At 38.8% G+C, this 20,690-nt stretch overlaps 2 protein-coding genes across 2 annotated transcripts; one reads left to right on the plus strand and one right to left on the minus strand.

Annotated features, from left to right (window-relative positions):
- Positions 1–2,079: 2,079 nt before the first annotated feature.
- Positions 2,080–5,919, plus strand: LOC134748487 (uncharacterized). Its single transcript, XM_063683287.1, has 4 exons — positions 2,080–2,414; positions 3,014–3,205; positions 4,444–4,576; positions 5,799–5,919. Exons 1-4 carry the CDS (start codon positions 2,138–2,140, stop codon positions 5,917–5,919), a joined length of 723 nt encoding a protein of 240 aa, XP_063539357.1. The 5' UTR covers positions 2,080–2,137.
- A 2,647-nt stretch (positions 5,920–8,566) lies between these two features.
- LOC134748437 (uncharacterized) lies at positions 8,567–20,500 on the minus strand. Its single transcript, XM_063683221.1, has 5 exons — positions 20,265–20,500; positions 18,598–18,728; positions 17,871–18,026; positions 9,963–10,038; positions 8,567–8,679 (listed from the first exon to the last, which is right to left on the minus strand). The coding sequence occupies exons 1-5, from the start codon at positions 20,419–20,421 to the stop codon at positions 8,567–8,569; spliced, it is 633 nt and encodes a 210-aa protein (XP_063539291.1). The 5' UTR covers positions 20,422–20,500.
- Between the last annotated feature and the right edge of the window lie 190 nt (positions 20,501–20,690).

Below are 20,690 nucleotides of genomic sequence, written 5' to 3' on the forward strand. Positions count from 1 at the left end.
ACACGCGTTTCATACGACGTTTTTCAACACACTTGCGAGAAAAAAAAGAAACTCATATTAATCAAATTTTAATAGTTAAAACAGTATTGTGTGTTTCATCTGTCATACTCGTACCGCCCGCGGCCGGGGCGAGCGAGGGCCGGCCGGGCCGCGCACTGCGCAGGCGGTCGGGCACGCCCGTGCCCGCCAGTCCGACCAATTAAAGAAGGCTCCCTTTCCATGCATATTATTAGCAATCAGTTAGCTTCTTAACTCAGTCGGATAATATAATGAAAAAGCACGAGTGGAAAAATACACTGAAAGAGCACGCATGTTTAATATCTAGGATTATGAGCCAAAAATCGGTGGAATAAAAACGTCGTTTTGAGCAAGTGTGTTGAAAAATGATTTAATGTTAGTATGTCTCACAACAGTTTAAATTCGAAAATGTACCACATTGTGGCTTGCCATAAGGATCCTCTGACTGGTTTTTCGTATAAACATACAAGCAATTTTCGTCCTCATGGTAAGCTATAATGTACCTTTTGATTGAAAACGTCACAAATAATGAAATAAATAACACGCGACACTTTTAAGAGTCCGCAGCGGGACGGGTGCCACACGGCGCTTGGCAGTCAAGGTCAACCGAAGCGGCCATTTTGTTCGATGGCTGATAGTATGGATAAGACGTTTGGAATTGGATTTACTTTTTGTTTTTAACTTGGGGCATGTATTTCTACACTCAATTGAATAAAGGTTTAGTATACCTAACTTTTTCACAGATGATGTATTTCTGTTGCCGCTATAAAACAATAAATACTAAAAAGTACGGAACCCTCGGTGGGCGAGTCCGACTCGCACTTAGCCGGATTTTTTTTTCTGAAACTTCTGATAAAAAAGTGTGTGATGTGTTTTATTCAGTCTGTTTTGAATTGAACTTTATTATTGTAAATAAAATGCATGTTTTGCCAAAAAATATTGCAACTTATTTTATGTAACCCCCCCCCATCCCTCTTGCTCCGGGAATTTAGCATACGAAGGGTTAAGATCTTTGTTGTGGAAAATATGATAATTGCGCTATCATCGACTGTTTGATGGACTGATGGAAAGAGCGGGATAGGTACTATTATTTAAAAATGCGAGAGAAACTCTCTGTCTCCCTGTTTTATCTGATAACTCTACGGTTAAGCTACTGAATCGATTTTGATGAAGTTCGGCATTTTAAAAGCCAAAGACCTGGGGTTGGCATAGGCTAAACTTTCTTTTGGAGATTCACTCCGTAGTGGATAATGGTACAAATCGAATTTCATGCGGGCAGAGCTGCTCTCACACATGAAAAAAAAAATTCTATGTTATTTTTAGGGTTCCGTACCCAAAGGGTAAAAACGGGACCCTATAAGACTCCGCTGTCTGTCTGTCTATCTGTATTTCTGTGGCCGCTATAACAACAAATACTTACTAAAAACAGAATAAAATAAATATTTAATTGGGGCTCCCATACAACAAACGTGATTTGTTTGTCATTTTATGCGTAATGGTACGGAACCCTTCGTGCGCGAGTCCGACTCGCACTTGGCCGGTTTTTTCATATCTAAATATGGTAAGTAAGTAGGTAGGTAGTAAGTACAGTAAGAATACCCATTTTATAAAACTTCCTATCCTATACAACACAACACACTATAAGTATTCTTAACTATACAACCAACTCGAGTAAAATACGAAACGAAATCAAACATCTTATAACAATAGATACAACAGGCCCCGTGAAAAAGAATTCTGTACACTTGTGTCCACACGCAACTTTGATCGGATATGCATGACAATAGCACAGAAAAGTGGATGACACAGTCTACATTTGTAACAGGTAGCTTGTGGTCGTTAATTAAAGTTTAAATAAGTATTTTTTATAAAACAACCGCGAAATAAAACTTATTTTACGCGCTTAACAAAGTTCGCGGTGTTAACTTCAAACAGTGCTATTCTTGATGGAATTTAATATCGAGATTACGTCGAAATTAAAGGAACACTCTAGAACAAAATTACGATTCAAGTTTAGTAAAAATAAGCGACTTTTAGTACTAAAGCGAATCGCTTTACGAGGCCGAGTCCAAACAGAGTTCTGATACGAAACAGCCTTCTAAAGAATCTCAACTGCAATATGTATAATCAAACCTACGACGATGAAACGCCTATACCCCTAATCGCAAACTACAATGTAGTCAAAGAAAACCAAGAAGATAATAATAGAGAGACTGAAGATCGGGTTATTCTAGAAATAGGGAAAGCTGATGATAAGCCGAAGGAAGAATTGACGTTCAGCCATAAGAAGTATGATAAAACGACGTCGCATCACAGGTCCTATGTGTTGGAGGATTATTCTGAGACGAGAAAGGTGACATACTTTAGGCCGCATGAATTGGAGACTAGTCAAGAAGGTATGATTTTCATAATTTACTATGTATTTCTTAATTGTCTATCGCTAATCATTTCATTTAAAAGTAACTACCAGACTTTTATCACCCCAATCCAACTAACTGCCTACTAATAAATAATAAGTAATTACCGACCGATTGAAGTTGCTAATGAGGCAGTGTTAAGCACTGGGACATACAGGTAGGTAGAGTTCGTCTAAGCTAACTTTGCACCTATATGAAAATAATAAAGTGAGGGAGTGTCATTATAAACGTGATCTTTACAAGATAAAAATTAGAACATAGACATTTGACATTAATGATGACATGGCCACACTTTGCCATTGCAAATTCCAGCAAACAAGCAAGTTAGCTTGGTCCAACTCTACCTCAAAGCGAAGATAATCTATGACTTCTTAATTCTCTTTGCTCAAAGTAAACAAAAAACGCGAACCCTAGGTTAGCTTCTAAGTAAAAATAGCACAAAACACCCAAAATTCCGGTTAATACCGGGGGCTTCATACAGCGTCGCATTATTGTCAAGATGTACCTATGTCTCCCCAGATATTTAATGTATTAAGTACTGGATTATCAATCAATACCTACTTCTGATCACATTTCAGCACCACCACCGACCTATGGGGTCAGCTACGCTCCCTATAAAGAGTACGCTCCTCCCAAAGACTATGCCTCATCTCTCACCTCCCTGCCAGATACGGCGCACTCTGAGTCCTCACTGGACTATTCTCATGAGGATGTAAAACCCGAAGCAGACGAGAAACACTGGAAGGAACGTGCGCTTCAGCTTGAAAAAGGTATGTCACTTCTTTTTTTTTATCCAGGGGAAATCCGTTATGGATCTCACCCGGCCCGGGAAAAACCGAGTGGGTACACGGACTAAAACCCCTGGGGTGTTCCGACGCTCGCTTTTGGGCGGGGTTACAGGAACAACTTTGCAGACCTCCGAGACCCCGCCGGCGTTGCCCTTGCGGGCCCATCAATTTGGGGCTGCTCCAGCAGCCTACTCCGCTGAAGGCACCTCGGAACACTTGAGGGTCTTCCAGCTCGGAAACCTCTTCAGGCGAGTGATGGAGCTCCCGACCCCACTATTGTCACTTCTGTCTCAACTCAGCGCAATGGGGTTTGCCGAGCGAAGTATTTTACAGATGGCGCCAGCATTGGTTTTACCTGTCAATCTTACATAATTATATAGTTGGTCAAACCAAATTGGCAGTAAATAAGAACCAAAAAAACTATACTCATCCTTTTTTTTGGGTGCTAGTACTAGTGTAAGACGAAGATAGTATGATTATCTCTGTCTATGTTTGAAATGAAACAGTCCTTTGACAAACTATAGTATAGTATCTTATTCACGTTTTTCTTTTGGAATTGTATGGCTTGGATGCTAAAAAGTTTATATGCTCTTTAAGCCAAATCCCATAGGACAAAATTAGAAACTAAAGTCTATGATGCTAAAACCTTCGACAGTGGCCAACGTCAATATCGCAAGAAAAATCTTGATAGCGCGATTCAGGACTTTAACGACACGGAACAGCGCCATCTAGGTGGGGTATGAGTACAAAGAGTACTCCCGACTTTTACAATATTTGTTAAATTAGACAAAGCACTCTAAAAGTAGGTATATAACCTTCTCGCAACGCCGCCCGTTCTACCAAATGCCCTGCCGAAGCTTATTTGAATCCGGCATTATTATTCTATCATTACCCTTTATTGAGGCCGGTTCTGAATTATCAATTTGTTATGGTTTTAATTTTGTTTTGATAAGACCTCGCTCGCACTTATTGTACCTACTGCTAAACCTGCCGTAAAACTAAGTGGCGAGTCATTTCACTCTTGGTTGGTCTTAACAATGGTAAAGGAGATAGCATTATGATCTCAGTCGCCAGTTGGTATTACGGCAAGTATAGTCGTGCCATGGTAGAGACAGAGACAGGTTACCGTTTCGTTCGACAGAGCGAACGATTAGCGTCTTGTTTAGGCACCCAGATCTGCTTAATAAAAGTATTTCATGGACTACCTATATAATTTACAGAGTACAAAAAGACGGCGTGCGATCGCGAGCGCACGCGCATGCGCGACATGAACCGCGCGTTCGACCTGCTGCGGTCCAAGTTGCCCGTCACCAAGCCCACCAAGAAGAAGTACTCCAAGATCGAGTGTCTCAGGTACACGCACGTTATTTAAAATATATAAAAAAAACTTCTAAATCTATTCTAAGCTTAATAGCATTGTTCGCAGACGTTTCTACTTGTTAAAAAATAATTTAGAATTGGTAGTACATCGTAACTGGTGAATTTCCAATATGTCTTGGAACTCCGGTGGCCGTTTAAGAATTGTAACGCTCTTACGGTAGATGTCGCTAGGGTCCCCTAGACCCATATAGTAGGAAGATTTGCTAACTATGGATGAGGTCTTGGTGGCTCATTTGGCAGTGCGCTGGAGTATCGATCCAGGGGCCGTGAGTTCAAGTCTCGCCCAAGGCAGTAATTTTTCCACTTTTTTAACTGTTAATACTTCAGCATACCCCCAAAATCGAAATTGTGGCGCCCCCATATAGAGTGGGCCTGAGTACTTCTTCTTCTTATCGTGCTATATCCTATCGGATGTCGGCGAGATCCGATAGGATATAGTACGACACACGACACGACACGACACGACACGACAGCTTACTTGGGACATATCTATGTCCCAAGTAAGCTGTACTGTCAAAACCAAATAGATAGTGACGGCCGAAGTGGTCACATATATTGGTACGGGGTCCCTTTTGTTTGACATAATTATAGAAAGTCATAATGTAATGATTGTCATATTATCATTATCATAATTATGAAACCGTTAACTTTTCAGGATTTTCGTAAGGTTGTCCTATAGATAGGTTAGGTTAGGTTAAGTTTGTTTTATGGCAATCCTGAAAAGTTACGCGTTTCTGAGAAAAAACAAATTATGACTAACGAAAATGTGGACAAACAATAAATTATGACTTAAACCTTTATGGTAAAAACAATGGAGACCCATATTGGTACACGTTCTTATTTCTATTGCTAACAAAGGTGCGATAATTTGGCCACTTTGGCTGTCACTATCTATTTGAGTCTGACTGTACTGTTGGTCAATTTTCTTAGAAAAAGTTTTAGCCAGGGCCGTGAAGGACAATCCGTCAATGATTATGCACGCTACGAGATCGGTATTAAATATCGCCGCTATACTTACTCAACCTCGTATCTGCAACACTCATTTGATGACAAAAACATCCGTATTCCGAATGAGAGGAAAGCAAATTTTCCATCAAATGATTGTTGCAGATATGAGGTTGAGTAAGTATAGCGACGATATGTAGGCTGGGCCAAATGAATTTGTTCTTTAAACTACACAAATTCTTGTTTTCAGGATAGCGATTTGCTACATCCGCCATTTGGAGGTCATGCTAGCAGACGGCGCCGACGCCGGCGCAGAGGACAGTACCTACTTAGAATTGAATGCTGACGCGCGACGGCGGCATAGGTTCTGATGATAGGGGTGGGATTAGAAAACAACCTTATCGATTTTTCAAACTAAGAGTTACATGAACCCGCTACAAAAAAGCCGATTTAGCGTATCTATGTCTGCCGGGCTAGCACATGATTGGCGCGACAGTATCTCGCCGCGAGATAGACTACCCGTCCCCCTTTAATTCATACCAAAGAGAATATATAGGATAGAAGGGTACTGTCATAGTAAATTTTGTAGTCACAGTAAATTTACTGCCATCTATCGACACACGATTAAAACTAAAAAAAAAAATGTATTATATATGGATAAATTATTTTATAATTTGAATTTATGATGTTTATATGATTTTGACCCATGTTCTTTCACAGATGTGTTAAAATTGTTAACTAACAAACGAAACCGTCAACGTCATCTAGCCGAGAATAGGCCAAAGATTGGTATTGGTGGTAGCGCCATCAGAAATCAGAAATCAGAAATTATTTATTTGCATTGATACAGTATGGGGATGTTACAATACATAAGGTTTACAGTACATGTATCTAGCTTGCATGCATTATTTGCATCTGTGAGAGAATCAATTTTAATTGATTTCCGAGACATGTTTTTTCCTTAGACTGTTAGACTTAGATTCATCTTGTATACGGAGTTACATAGGTCTTTGATTCATACATTTAGTAAAAGACGGGTAGTCTTTTTCTCGGCGCGAATCATGTGCTAGGCCTACTGGTACTTATAGTTTTCGTAGATCCCGTAGCGAGTAGAAATTTTGTACCTATGTCAAACTTAAAAACTAGGTTTCCAAAACTAGTATCAATACCCGTACCATGAGTCACTGACAGTAACAATGACACTGACATATACGTCAGCATCTACGTAATTTACTTTATATACATCTCGCTCGCACTAATATGTCTGTACTCGACACTAGATGTCACTTGTGTCGCGACTGACGAAAAGTGTATTGTTTAACAATTTACAACTAATATTATAAGCAGAAGGAGTTGCAAATAGAGTTCCGGTTAATCCGGTTATAATATTTATTATTTATTTCCACTTTATTGCACAGTAAAAATTGTACAAAAGGCGAACTTAATGCCAGAAGGCATTCTCTAACGTTAACCCTTGGGCCAAACAGAAAAATCAGTAATATGTGCAAGAAATATTTAGTAGTAGTAGTAGTAGTAAACTCTTTATTGTACAAATATACATATTAAAAATTACATGGTACAAATAATAAGATGTACAAAGGCGAATTTATCCCTTTGAGGGATCTCTTCCAGTTAACCTTTGAGAAGATGAGAGGAGAAAGTGAAAAGAGGGTGACAAATGTAGCAAAATGTACAACAAGGTACCAGAAAGATAAAGGATATAAATACATACAAAATTAATAGGATAAACATATAATATATTACACAAAAAGGAATGGGGAAAATACACTAAAAATTGGAAAGAAGTAGAAAAATATAAAGCAACATACAATACAAATATAGGCACATTAATCAATCAGATAACCATAGCTTCTTTAACCTCTCCTTGAACGACGCAAGCGATTGCGCCTGTCTGAGCGAAACTGGCAGCTCATTCCACAGCTTCACTGAACGCACTGCGAAGGACTTGTTGTGTCCACGAGATTTGGGAGAGGGGACATTTAAGTACGAAAAAAATATTAAATATAAATGTTTATGTAAAAGTATAAGTAAATGTTTTTTCTTAATTCGTATACGACATTTATTTCGGTTCGGTTTATACCTTATATACTAGTGTTTCTAGTAGAAATTAAAATATCTTCATAAAATAATTCAATTTGTCCTAATGGTTGTAGCAAATAATGTCCCACTGCTGGGCAAAGGCCTCCCACCCACTTTTTCCAGTCTTCCCGATCCTGTGCAGTTTCTGACCATTCTTTTAAAAAGGAGTCTAACTCGTCTCGCCATCGACGACGTGGTAACGGCATAACATATAACTTAAATAATGTTTGCTATCAATAATTGTCATTATAGCTAGGCCTCAGGCTCAATCTTCCACCGTCGCAGTTGAATGCTCACCGCGATCTTGCGCCGCCCCTTTAAAGGCGTTTTTAGACGGTAGTAGGATCCTCGTCCTTTAGTCCGTCATACCCGTCTCGCTTCCCTCGAGACGGGATACGTGAAGGCATTTTCCCAACATAAAAAAAAGGCTCAATCTTCCACGATTCATAGTTTCAGGACCTAGGTTACGGATAAAGACTATAAAGCTGTAGGTAAGAAGTTTTATTTCAAAACACTGGTTATAAATATAGCTAAACAAAAGGTTTTTCTTATATTAGCTGAGCTTACCTACATGTTACATTACAATTGAAAGCGTAAGGGTGAATATTTTTTTATCAAACCAAACTTCACAATATTTAAAAAGACAGCGCGTGTACAGCGTCCATTTTTTTGCCGATTTTTTAATTTCTTACACTATAACAAATTGAAATGTAACTAACAAAATTAATACTACAAAAGTGATTTTAAAACAAGTCGTTCTTATAAAAAAAGTATACACTTGTTTGACAATTTTTTTTATTATCCCATGAAATTATTAAGTGTAGGGTGCCAACAATAGGATTACCCTTTAGACGTAAGCAACAGATTATTTTTGTAAAAAACTAAACACCTATTAAAAAAAATTACTCACAAATATCTTCATCCTTGTTTCCTGAGTTTTCTTTCACGTATTTCGTCCAATTTTTTCTTATGAATGGCTTTTAGGTACTCTAAGTATTGGCATTTGAGAATTTGAGGGAGCTTCACAATACCTGCGAAGAAGATAGTCAGTCAACGTTATATTTCCAGTGGAATTTGTCGTTTATGATGGTTTGATGGTACTTCCACACTCTGTCACGGCAAAGTCTGTACGGAGTCAACTTAATCCTATATTTTGTACTGTGCTCGCGATTTAGTACCTACCTTTTACGACACGACACGAGCACTCTAAATCATATAACATAACTGCTGTTATGGTTATTTTGGGTCTCGGTACAGTCAAGGGCATAAATATATATACATTCCCAAAGTTTCAAAAATATGTGTACGCTCTTACACCTTAGACAATAAAGTCGTGTTCACATATTTTTGAGCCATTTGTCTGGATCGATATTTTTGCCTTCGACTGCGACCACAATACAACCAATTCAGTGCCGAATGTTGGCGTAATTTGCGAGTTTCCTGGCAACTATGTACCGGTGTTCAACGCAAAATAAACTGACGACCGGGGTCGTTAAAACTTGTCATATCATTCACTGCACACTCGTGTGGTCGTAGGTAGGGTAAGATAGACAGTTATTTGACCCCGGACAGTCAGCGTTTGGTTTGCGTCTACTAATGTGTACAAAGTTTTTTTTTCTGAGAATAATATCGTGAGCAGTTTTTTTTTCAGCCTCCCGTCTGTGTTTGCTGAAAAAAAACGGGTTTCTATTGTTTGACATAATTATTGAAAGTCATAATGTAATGATTGTCATATTATCATTAGTCATAATTTGGTTTTGCTCTGAAACGCGTAACTTTTCAGGATTGCCATAAAACAAAACTAACCTAACCTAACCTATCTATAGGATAACCTGAGGAAAATCCTGAAAAGTTAACGGTTTCAGAATTATGACTAATGATAATATGACAATCATTACTTTCATTTACATGACTTTCAATAATTATGTCAAACAAAGGGACCTCAAAAGAAACATAACCTAATTATATTGGAACTTAGTAAGGGAAGGAGGAACTTAGGAAGGGAAGGTGAAGTGATGCTCTTCATCAACCCCAACTTCATTTGGCTTGTACTCCTAAACTATGGTTCAATATATTTCAACTAAGTACAAATTAAGTACCAATTGTGTACTTAAATCCTCAGGAAATAAAAATGCCAAAACCTAATGTGGGGTTGCCAAAGAGTATGACGTCCCTCGTTTTCGGACACTTGAATATGTAACTGATGTTATATGTTAGTGTAATTGGTATAACGTTGGTATACTCATACTCATACTCATATTATTTATAATATTTCTAATATTGTTTTTTTTTTGAATATATAATTATCACTTGCCTGCAAAACACAATGTGACAAAGTGTTTATACAACGCGTAGGCTGGAGCGATGATACTCTCCGGATTTTCTTTTTTCTGAAAATAAAAAGCAAATAGAAGATTGACGAACTATATTTTTTTATAGGTCGTCCGCTTTGAGATTTAATACAAAACAAAATTATATGGTTGTTACCCCTTTTCCAGGCATAAAAGTTGACTAAAAACCCGATTTGGATCATTATCATAGGTACCGTAAACTGGGGTGGGGGTTACTTTGATTCGCGGGGTAACCTTGATCATCGATTTTTGAGGAATAAGCAGTTGATTTTTGAAAGCGAGTTTAAGAATTTTATGTTGTGGTTGGCAACCTTAACAGAAATACATGATAAAAGTGTTCAGAAACCAACTCCTTATAGTTTATAAAGGGGCCCCCTGGTTATACCAGTCCGCCGGACGATCCGAGTTCCGAACACAGGCTGATATCGTGCGGCGGACTGGTAATCAGTGGGCCCCTTAAATCGTTACGAGAGGTTAAGAGGCCACTTCCACCATTACAATTCAATCACATTACTTCAACGCAGTGCTGTCAATGATATGACCCAATTATACCAGGGCGTTATCACTACAAAGGATATTGCGTCCTTTCCGCATGAAACAAGGCCTATTGTTGAAACCATTTAATCCTTGTCCACCCTGCCCCTCTCCCGTCCTACAAACTAGGGCCTTAGAGGGAGATTGAGCTTCTGCGAAAGTTTGCAAAAATGTGGGCAGATATCAACATCCGCATGGCTGACTTTGGCCTTCTGGATTAAGCGAGTGCTAAATGTGTTACGGTTACAATAGTTTAGCGATAAGCTAATTTGTAACAAATTACTCATATATATGTAGGGGCAAAAAAACCGGCTGTGCGAGTCGGACTCGCGCGCGAAGGTTTCCGTACCATTACGCAAAAACCCGGCCAAGTGCGAGTCGGACTCGCGTTCCAAGGGTTCCGTTCATTACACAATTTTTAACAAAGTATTATTTTACGTAAAATGTGACTGGAATGTCTTTAAAAAACCCGTGGGGGTCGGAACAATAACTAAGTAATTAAATCCGACTCACGCTTGACTGCACATTCCTAATAGGTTTTCCTGTCATCTATAAGTAAAGAACTATTTTATGTATTTTTTTTCAAAATTTTAGACCCAGTAGTTTCGGAGATAAAGGGTGGGGGGGAGGGGGGAATGGTCATATTTTGCCTATTTTCTTGAATAACTTCTAAAATGTTTATCCTACAATTATAAAAAAAATATATATTTGAAATTCTCACAAGGAGCTCTTTCATTTGATATGTAACACGATATAGTTTATAAAAACTTCTTTTTTTAATTTTCTCATTTACCCCCCTAAAGTGGCCCCCATGTTTAAAATTCGTTTGTTTACGTTACATGTCCGTCTTTGGGTCACAAACTTACATATGTGTACCAAATTTCAACTTAATTGGTCCAGTAGTTTCGGAGAAAGTAGGCTGTGACAAACGGACAGACAGACGCACGAGTGATATAATATAAAGGTTCCGTTTTTTCCTTTTGAGGTACGGAACCCTAAAAACGGCAAAAAATCACGTTTGTTGTAGGGGAGCCCGACTTAAATATTTATTTTATTCTTTTTTTAGTGTTAGTTGTTATAGCGGCATCAGAAATACATCATCTGAGAAAATTTCAACTGTCTAGCATGTTTTATGAGCCTATCTATGATGAGACGGACAGACAGACGGACCGAGCGGAGTCCTAGTAATAGGGTCCCGTTTTTACCCTTGGGGCTCGGAACCCTAAAAACGAGTTTGGTTACCTACCAACAATTTCCCATCCTCGTTTGAGCGCAAAATAAGGGGTTTTGGTTTATTTCATTTTTGCTTTCAACTGAGTTTCAGAAAAACCTACGTTTCGAATAAAGTCAATATGGTTTTTTCACTACACAAGCTTGTCAAAAGCTTGCCCGAAGCTTAGCCGATGAAAGTTGAACTTTGCATTTATTCACAAAAGTGTCAAAGTAATAAAATAAATGAAATATCGGGGTTTGCTAAATTTAAAACGTCGAATTTTTTTGGCATCAAAAATTTGATTGGCTCCCCTCCTTTAATTAATGTATGAGTCAAAAGGACCAACTCTGTAAAAACAAGTTCCATCATCATCATTTGCTATATATCGCACACTTGTTTGTTAGTCAAGACTTGCAAATCTGTAAAATGTAAGCTCTTCCAGAACTTTTCAAGTACTCTCTACCATCACGTTACGTTACGTTTTCCCGTTGTCACAAAAACACATGATGAGACGGCTAAAAACTTCCCGTCTCTCCTACTATCCTCTGACTGCAAACCAGCTGCAAACCCTACACTCCAGTCCTATCTACTGGGTGCTCCGGTGTCTCGGGCAGGCTGCGGGTGCCTACAGCGGGGTGACAGGGGTTGTTGCGTAATAAGCCGGTTTGCGCGCGTACTTTGTTTAATTTCGCGTTTAAGGCTTAGCCGGTGTGAGGTGACGCTGACAAACTCCACCGACTCGGTGGCGATGCGACCGCATGGCTATGCGAGCTTACAGTGCTATCTTGTATCAACATCGCCTCCCCCTTGTAGTCTTCTCTTCCTAGTCCTTGCTGCAGGATCTGCTGGCTGGAGTTGTTGAATCCATAGTGTATTTTGATTATTTAGAGTGTTGAAAATTGGTGTGTAAGTCTCTTGCCTTTTAACCTGTTTGTTTCTAGGTAATTGCCTAGGAAACGATTTATCTTTAGCTGCTTATGTAATTGCAGCATTTCCAAATGATATTAGAATGATACAGTACCTACAGGTGAACCGAATAATTCGGCCGAATATTCATTCGTATTCGGCAAACTCCATATTAGGGACATCTCTACTTTCAATTCAACCAATTATCTACTTATGAAAAGTGAATTTTCTGAACAGGATAAATAAAATATAAATTAAATTTCGAATGATCATCTTCCTCGCGTTGCCCCGGCATTTTGCCACGGCTTATGGGAGCCTGGGGTCCGCTTGGCAACAAATCCCAAGAATCGGCGTAGGTACTACTTTTTACGAAAGCGACTGCCATCTCACCTTCCAACCCAGAGGGTAAACTAGGTATCAAATGATATTTCGTACATAATACATAAGTTTCTAAAAACTCAATGGTACGAGCCCGGGTTTGAACCCGCGACCCGCGACCTCCGGATTGAAAGTCGTACGCCCTTAGCGTTAGGCCACCCCACCAGCGCTTATAAATTAAATTTTGAATAGAGACTAAAAAAAGGAATCTAGTGCAAAAGATGACGCCTCCTTCTCGTCTTTAGCAACACTACATTCACAATCTGACAACAATGTATGAACATAACAACACACACACATTACTTATATATCTGCCTCTAAAACTCGTGCGTACACGCCTACCTGTGTTGTATGAGAGTGTACGTACCTGTCCGTGTTGTATGTGTATGTATGGCACCCACCCATCTCTACGCGTATCGGCACGAGAGCAGACAGATAACGCTCCGGCGTCCCTCGTATGTAGGCACCTTGTTGCTACCAAGGTAGCATGAGTTTGAGATTGGTGGCTAAACATTGATGCGTCAAGCGCGATCTATTTATGTCTTTGAAAATTCTGTAGAGGTATTCAAATTTGATGTTTGCGGGCGTTAATATTCCTAGTTGCACTCATAAATCCTTTCTTGTTTCTTATAAATATTTTCAAGAAAAAATGCCTAAGCAGAAAATAGTACATTTCGATGCTAGTGCGGAAAGTATGTCATTACTTCACGAGTACCGAGATATCTTGCCACGAGCCGTAGGCGAGTGGTAAGACTCGGGACCAGCGAAGAATGACATTTCCGCACGTGTATCGAACGACGTTTTTTTAATACAGTTGAGAAAAAATAAGAAAAGCAACAAGTAAGGAATGGAATTCGGAACTTTTATATTATTAATTCTGTGACATCATTGACATTGACATTATGAAGAGGTGTTTTTCTTCTAGCTTTTATTCGACTAGAATAGATTTTGTTATTATTATTGAACCCACTTCAATGAAAGTTTTTTTTTTCAAATGCATGTTCTATAGGTATAAGACAGAAACAATTGTAAATATTAAAACATTGTACTATTATTACCTAAATATCGTTATTTACGATTATTTGTGTATCGTATATTTATAAAAACAATATCGAATGTTGCCTTTGGAAACTTAAAACATTCTTGCAGTAAGAAAATACACCTCTTCTTTGACAGGCGTTCCGTTCCATTCAGACAACTTATTAAGAACGATTTTTCAATATTAAAAAATAAACGTGTTATAATACTTATAATGATGAAGAGGTAAGTAATAAAATAGAAATATGCATATTTTTCGTATTCTTACATTAACAGTAAGTTTTTATGTTGATTACGACTACGACGTTTAAAGGAAACTAATATTAACACTCATCAATAAGTAGTCATGAATTGGAACAAGTAAAAATTTAAAAAAAATTGGAAAAGTAAAAAGCACTAGCTCGCGAAAACCAACTTTCCGCACGCTAAACAGCCACGAAAAGTAGCACTTTTTGAGCAACTGTATTAAAAATACTTATTCAAAGTTCCAACTACTGTCATTTTACTCTTTCCAGTGGTGTAACTAGGGGGGGGGGCAGAGGGGGCAAGTGCCTCGCGCGCCATCCAAGGGGGGGGGGCGCCAAAATGTACGCCCCCTGACTCTTTCTTATTCTGAATTTCATTATAGTACGTTAACTTCTAAGTGAACCCTCCTTTAGAATTTAGAATATGTTTTCTATCAAGACATACAGAAAAAAGAATGGAATCAGAATTTCGGAAACAATATTTCACAAATAAATGTAATGACCAATAAAGGCAAGTTTAGTTACTCTATCTAGAGAAGTCCAGAGAGGTTTAATACTCGTATCAGAGGTTCAAGTTACACCCACCTGTATACTGTGTGAAAAGAAAATCTTTTTGCTTAATTAATAGTGGAATTAAATTAATTTCGCAATACCTACATACCTAAATTGAATTGCATTTAACATGATTTTGGAATAAACTGATTGTGATTTGACTCTATAGTAGGGATGTACCGACTAGTCGGGAAAGCCGTCTATCCGGCTACCTTTGTAGTTGGCGATTAGTCGGCGTATTATTAGCTACAGAAAAACAGGACATAAAAGAAATAAACAACCAATACTTATCAAATGTTATGTACCCATTTTACTCAAATACCTATTTAGGGTGCAAACGAAAACTTTTGTTCGAAAATTGTTGTTTTGTTTGTTCTATTGTTGTGTTTTGTTTTGTTCGTATTAAATTCATGTGAAGGTAGTATGTATGTCGTTACAGTCCGTATAATATTTTGTATAAATGATAATATTACAACAGGTAATTTTTATTATTATTTCTATTAATTAGGGCATCTTATACTATGCTGCTAGGACCTACTAAGATGTTAACACCTCACAAAACACGGGTTTCTTAAGGAAAGTTTATGTTGTTCAAAGCGCTCCAATGGCAACAAAGAGAAAGAGAAGTGAGAGTTATACTTGGCGTTCCCTGCGAGAATGAATTAAGAATGAGATAATCCGCATTAACTCCAGAAAATTAAAAAAATCTGCGGATATAATTCGTGTAGTTTTGAAAATTGGTATAGTTATACCTTGCGGTGTCCAGATAAACATAAAAGTCCTCGAGGGTGGGGGGTATACTGAGGGTGTAGGAGGGGGTTGAATGTACCTTTTTCATATTTTTGCTCGTATCTCGAATATCTGTACGAATAGCATTATAATTACTTTGGACAAAAGTTTTAACATAACATTTTCTACAAATTTGGTTATGTAAGGCTGTTAAAGTATTGATCGTAGAGTAAAAATAAACATAACCATATTTGTAGAAAATTTTATGTTAAAACTTTCGTCCGAACTCTAAAGTAATTATAATGCTATTCGTACAGATATTCGAGATATGAGGAACACCATAAGGTATAACTATACCAATTTTCAAAACTACACGAATTATTTCCGCTGATTGCCCAAATGCCCATTTACGGCTTAATTTCACGTGGCTACATGGGAATTATTAATGTCGTTATGTGTAATTGCCGAGCACATTGATCGTAGAGCCGATATTGATTGAACACAACGTGTACCTACTGCTAATCGGGACAGAGTCACAAAAAGTAGTTGAACTGGGACACCACACAACTAGAAGTTACGTTAGGTCTTTGAATCAGCACGGAACATCTTTCAGTTGATATTAAATAGCGCGACGCAAGGATCAAAACAATTGTTTTCCAAATGCATCCGAACTTAAACGAAGCTGATGCAGTGGCCATACGAATGTAACCTTTATCGGGAGGTAACGATTATGAATTTGCCGATCCGAGCGCCGATTAGTCGGCTAGTCGGCCAAACCCATAGTCGGAACATCACTACTCTATATCTTAGACAATGTGCCTACGTGTACCGCGCCGCTTCTAGGTATGCACGTTTTTTTTCAATGCTGCGGTATTCTAAAAAAGTATCAACGTAGGCGTGGCTGACACAATTGAATTTGACTGTTGAGCTTTTAATACGAAAACAAAGTACCAGGGCAGCATCATTTCTCGGTTACAGGGTGTCCAATAGAATCCATAGGATTGAGGAGTAGCAGAGGAATGTCATGGAGGCAAGGTGCCGCGTAGGTCGATACGCATGGCCGGCATCTTTTCAACTCTATTGTATACTAGGGTCGCAGAACTGCCAAGGAGCTTTTATATCCGGAAACGGTAATGCATTTTGGATTTTAAAAGCATAACATTAGAGCTTAGATTTGTTAACAGGAATTGAGGATAGAAATAGAATGAATGGATAATTTAATTGTAGACTCCCTCTTTTACTTTTGTCGATTGGACTGGCCACTGGCCCGCCTAGAGTTAATTTCTGTGAGCACTTCGGTTTTCTCTTTCTTATCTTTCTTTCTTCTCTTTTATAAATTATTCCAAAAACAAGGGGAGGGGGAGCTGTTGCGGCAAGCTAGAGTGTACTGGGCAGCCAGAGAAGTTGTGTTTTAATAAATTTTGAATGTCAGTAATTTTCAGGATTATTAAGAACTATTTTTTGCTTGAAATGGTATGAAGTAACGGTTGTAGGTTACACCTAGTTAGCCAGATTTTTATGGTCATGAAAATGAAAAACACAAATGGTGGGGCGGTGTGCTTACGGTAAAGTCAACCGGGGTAAATGCGTTACTGTTTTTTTTATTTTTTTTACTCTCCTTTAATCCCATATTATGAAATATTTAATAAATGTATTGCAATATGATTTTGCTGTGTGTGTGTGTCGTAATATGTACCGCTCGCACCTAATGTGTTATAAATCCAACCCTCACATCTGCAATGCACACGGTACATTTTCTTCGCAGTCGTGTGTGTGCAGCAGCGGGCTAACCTGTCTTGCATTTTCTGCCCGCCTCGATTTTTCGTCCACGGTAACCTTAGCGACCAAACTAACTGATGACGTAACTGCTCGCACCAGGGTAGCATAAGTGTCGTGCAGGTTAAAATAGCATGCCGTTGGCAAGGGAGACAACCGAGGGATACATTGATAATTTACGCAAACTTTTAATACCGCTTAGCTTTTCATTGAAATTGTAACTATATGTTTTTAGCAGTAAGGTCTAATATAGCATACACCGATCGATTTCACTACGCTTAGTAGTAAACGAGTTAGGTTAGGGTAAAAACTGAGGGACAACGCTGATAACTTTCGCACGATCGTCCTCCAGTTTTACATTGTAATTTAAACTTTACGCCCAAGCATCAAAGTTCAATGTTGTATAATTATTGCTTATTACAATGTAACGCGGTGGCTATTCCGTGCTTTAAAGCATTTCCGATCTTAATTTGTTAGGTTTAAAGTTGAAATTCACTTACGATAACAAGACCGCACTTGTCGAACACGGGAGGGCGGCGGGTGTTCATACTGCGTATGTACTCCTGCCATCGCGCGATCGCCTCGGTGACGTCTCGCTGGTCGCCCCACACTCCTTGCGTGTACGTGAAGTAAACTGCGCCGACTAGGAGCCCAGCCTGTGCAGGGAGATGATGTTTTGTGTTTATGTAATTAGGAGATGATGAATTGTTGGAGAGGAAGTGAATACTGGGTTAAAAGTAAAACATCTATGTCCTAAACCTCTCCACGTAGGTTCCTTATTATGAAAATCAGAACCTGTTTTTGGTAGGTACAGTCGCGTTTACAACCATCTATACAAGCCAAAGTTCTAAAAACAATATATTTAATTTACACGCCTTTTAGACACTGACAATAAGGTCGTGTAAATATAATGCTGTGTAATTTTTTGCATCAATAAAATAAAATAAAATAAAAATAAAATATTTTCTGACCTCCGACCGGAAAGCCTCAAGCGTAGCTCCCGTATTATTCGCGCAAACACCTCAATATCTAGGGCACACTCTTATGTGGGGTTTATATGGAGTTATGTGTAACAAAGTGGGGCTTCTCACCTTGGCGGCATACATCAGTTTTCCATGACCGTAGAGTACGGGAGCACGGGACACATTTTGGGCGGTAGCTCTCCTTTGTCTAAGGCATACTCTATGGTGGGGTTTCAAATCCAAGAGTGACAATTAGAGTTTTTACCTTGACGGCATACATCAGCTTTCCATGACCATAGGGCACGGGACACATCTTGGGCGGTAGCTCCCCTTTCATCCGCGCAAGGACTTCATGTCTCGGGCACACTCTGATGCAGGTGGGGTTTAAAGGGAGCTCTGTGTGACAATAGTACGGTTAGTAATGAGCAGAAATGTATGGAGCAGTGTGCACTTTAGTCTCAGGCGATGCCTCTTGGCACGATTGTTCCTTGGGTCAAACAAAGCTGATTTGGCCCGGTAGCCACGAGATCGTACCGTGCATACCCCCCACAATGGGGGGTGAAAGGGTCGGCTCCCCAGGTCCAATCTATGCTATATTTCTTCCTGTTCTTAGCAACTAGGGCATAGGCAAACTATATATATCATTTTCGTATAATTTAGGGACGAGGAATTCATTTTGGAAATAATACAAACCTTTTCATACAAATTACCAGGCCAAATCAGCTTTGTTCAAACAAACCTAAAGAACAATCGTGCCAAGCGGCATCGCCTGAGACAAAAGTGCATACCTACTCAATGCGCTTACGAACCCTCTACTCACAAAACAACAAAATTAAGAAAGGTAAGGGTAAACAGTTCACTTCATTTTAGGTATAGACACACAAACAGGCATGTTCCAACAGTAAAGTTGTGTATGCTAAGGCAAAGTTTATATTGTAAAATTATGTATATTTAAAAAAATACTACTTATACTTTATTATGTAACTCCTACCTTCTAGTTTTAAGAACCCTTATCTACTGCATAAAATACAAATATGTAAGATGTATATTAAAACATAAGAGCCTCTCAGCTAAGCGCCGTATAAAATCGTCTAAGCAACGGCCACGTGAGGCATTACATAATTTGTAATAAATACTAGGGCGAAAGAAACCAAGAGCAGACACGATGTAATACAAAAGTGCCCCGTTTTGAGGCAAGGGGAATTAGAGGGAAGAGCAGCATGATATAACACATCTCATTCACTCATTGGTTCATTCATAAATTCCTGTGATTATAGAATGAGAAATGAAACACAAATAATGAAATGTATGAAGACGAATCCATTGTGGTTCAATTGTAACATAGTAGCAGGTTGCAGTTATACCAGGGTAGCAAGATTTATAAGCAGCTGTTTACAGGCCTTACAAACGTAAGAAAATTAGGTACACATATTTGTTTTTTTTTCTACTCCGAATCGTAAACACCTTTGATCCAGATAATAAGAATAATGTCCCAAATTGTACAGTAAGCTACATAGATAACTGACCAAACAACATTCTTTGGCTTTCTCTCGTTTTAATTTAAACTTTTTTATTTAAATGTGTAAGTACACGACTATAAAACTAACATGATGCTAAGGAATTTAATTTTCATACAAAAACGCCCCGCGCGTCATTGCTTAGATCGCAAAAGCTAATGATTATAGATAAGAAAAGGAAACCAAGGAATTGTACAGCGATAAACTTTATTGCAAAGACAGGGCTACCGTTCGGGTGTCCGTTTGTCCCCACCCCACTTGATCGCCGCCATACATGAGGTGGAGACAAATGGGAATGAGTATTTGTAAACGACTATTTTCAATTGTTCCCAGGGACAAATGGGAATACACCACCGTCACCACCCGTTGGTCAGTTTAGAACGTGGTGGGGAGTGTTCGGCTGATAAGTACTTACCTGTGAAGCGTCCGCCGCAGTCCGGCTTCCGCACGGGGGTGCACTTGTTGTACAACTCCATGCTCGGCTTGGGGTTGTACTTGTCCGTCGCCAGGTTTATGGTCCGACATGCCTCGCATCTTATGCGATCAGCCTTCACGTTTTGATTGTCGCACATTTTACAGAAATTTCGACCTGTTTTTACAGAAATTTCGGTAGTAAACTGTAGATTTTAACAGGAGGCCATAAGGATTTTAAACCGAAGCGTTAGTTTTGACAGAAGATACTTTGGTAATTTTCTTTTGACGTTGACTGCCAGAAATCTTTTACGAAATTTTCTAAAAAGGACAGTCCAACCAAAGACACCGCTTATAGTTTGTCAAAGGACTTTCTCTTTCAGACATAGACAGAGATAATCATACTCTTCTTTGTCTTACATTAGTACTA

The sequence above is a fragment of the Cydia strobilella genome, chromosome 16, assembly GCF_947568885.1.
Source record: "Cydia strobilella chromosome 16, ilCydStro3.1, whole genome shotgun sequence".
NCBI classification, from domain to species: domain Eukaryota; kingdom Metazoa; phylum Arthropoda; class Insecta; order Lepidoptera; family Tortricidae; genus Cydia; species Cydia strobilella.

What these genes read in the sequence shown, in the direction of transcription:
- LOC134748487 (XM_063683287.1), top strand. Translation starts at nt 2,138, where the DNA reads ATGTATAATCAAACCTACGACGATGAAACGCCTATACCCCTAATCGCA. An exon ending in TGCGCTTCAGCTTGAAAAAG is followed by an intron (nt 3,206 to 4,443) that starts GTATGTCACTTC and finishes TATAATTTACAG; the next exon opens with AGTACAAAAAGACGGCGTGC. An exon ending in TCCAAGATCGAGTGTCTCAG is followed by an intron (nt 4,577 to 5,798) that starts GTACACGCACGT and finishes TCTTGTTTTCAG; the next exon opens with GATAGCGATTTGCTACATCC.
- LOC134748437 (XM_063683221.1), bottom strand. Translation starts at nt 20,421, where the DNA reads ATGTGCGACAATCAAAACGTGAAGGCTGATCGCATAAGATGCGAGGCA. An exon ending in AGCTGATGTATGCCGTCAAG is followed by an intron (nt 18,027 to 18,597) that starts GTAAAAACTCTA and finishes CTCCCTGCACAG; the next exon opens with GCTGGGCTCCTAGTCGGCGC. An exon ending in ACAAGTGCGGTCTTGTTATC is followed by an intron (nt 10,039 to 17,870) that starts GTAAGTGAATTT and finishes TTTTATTTTCAG; the next exon opens with AAAAAAGAAAATCCGGAGAG.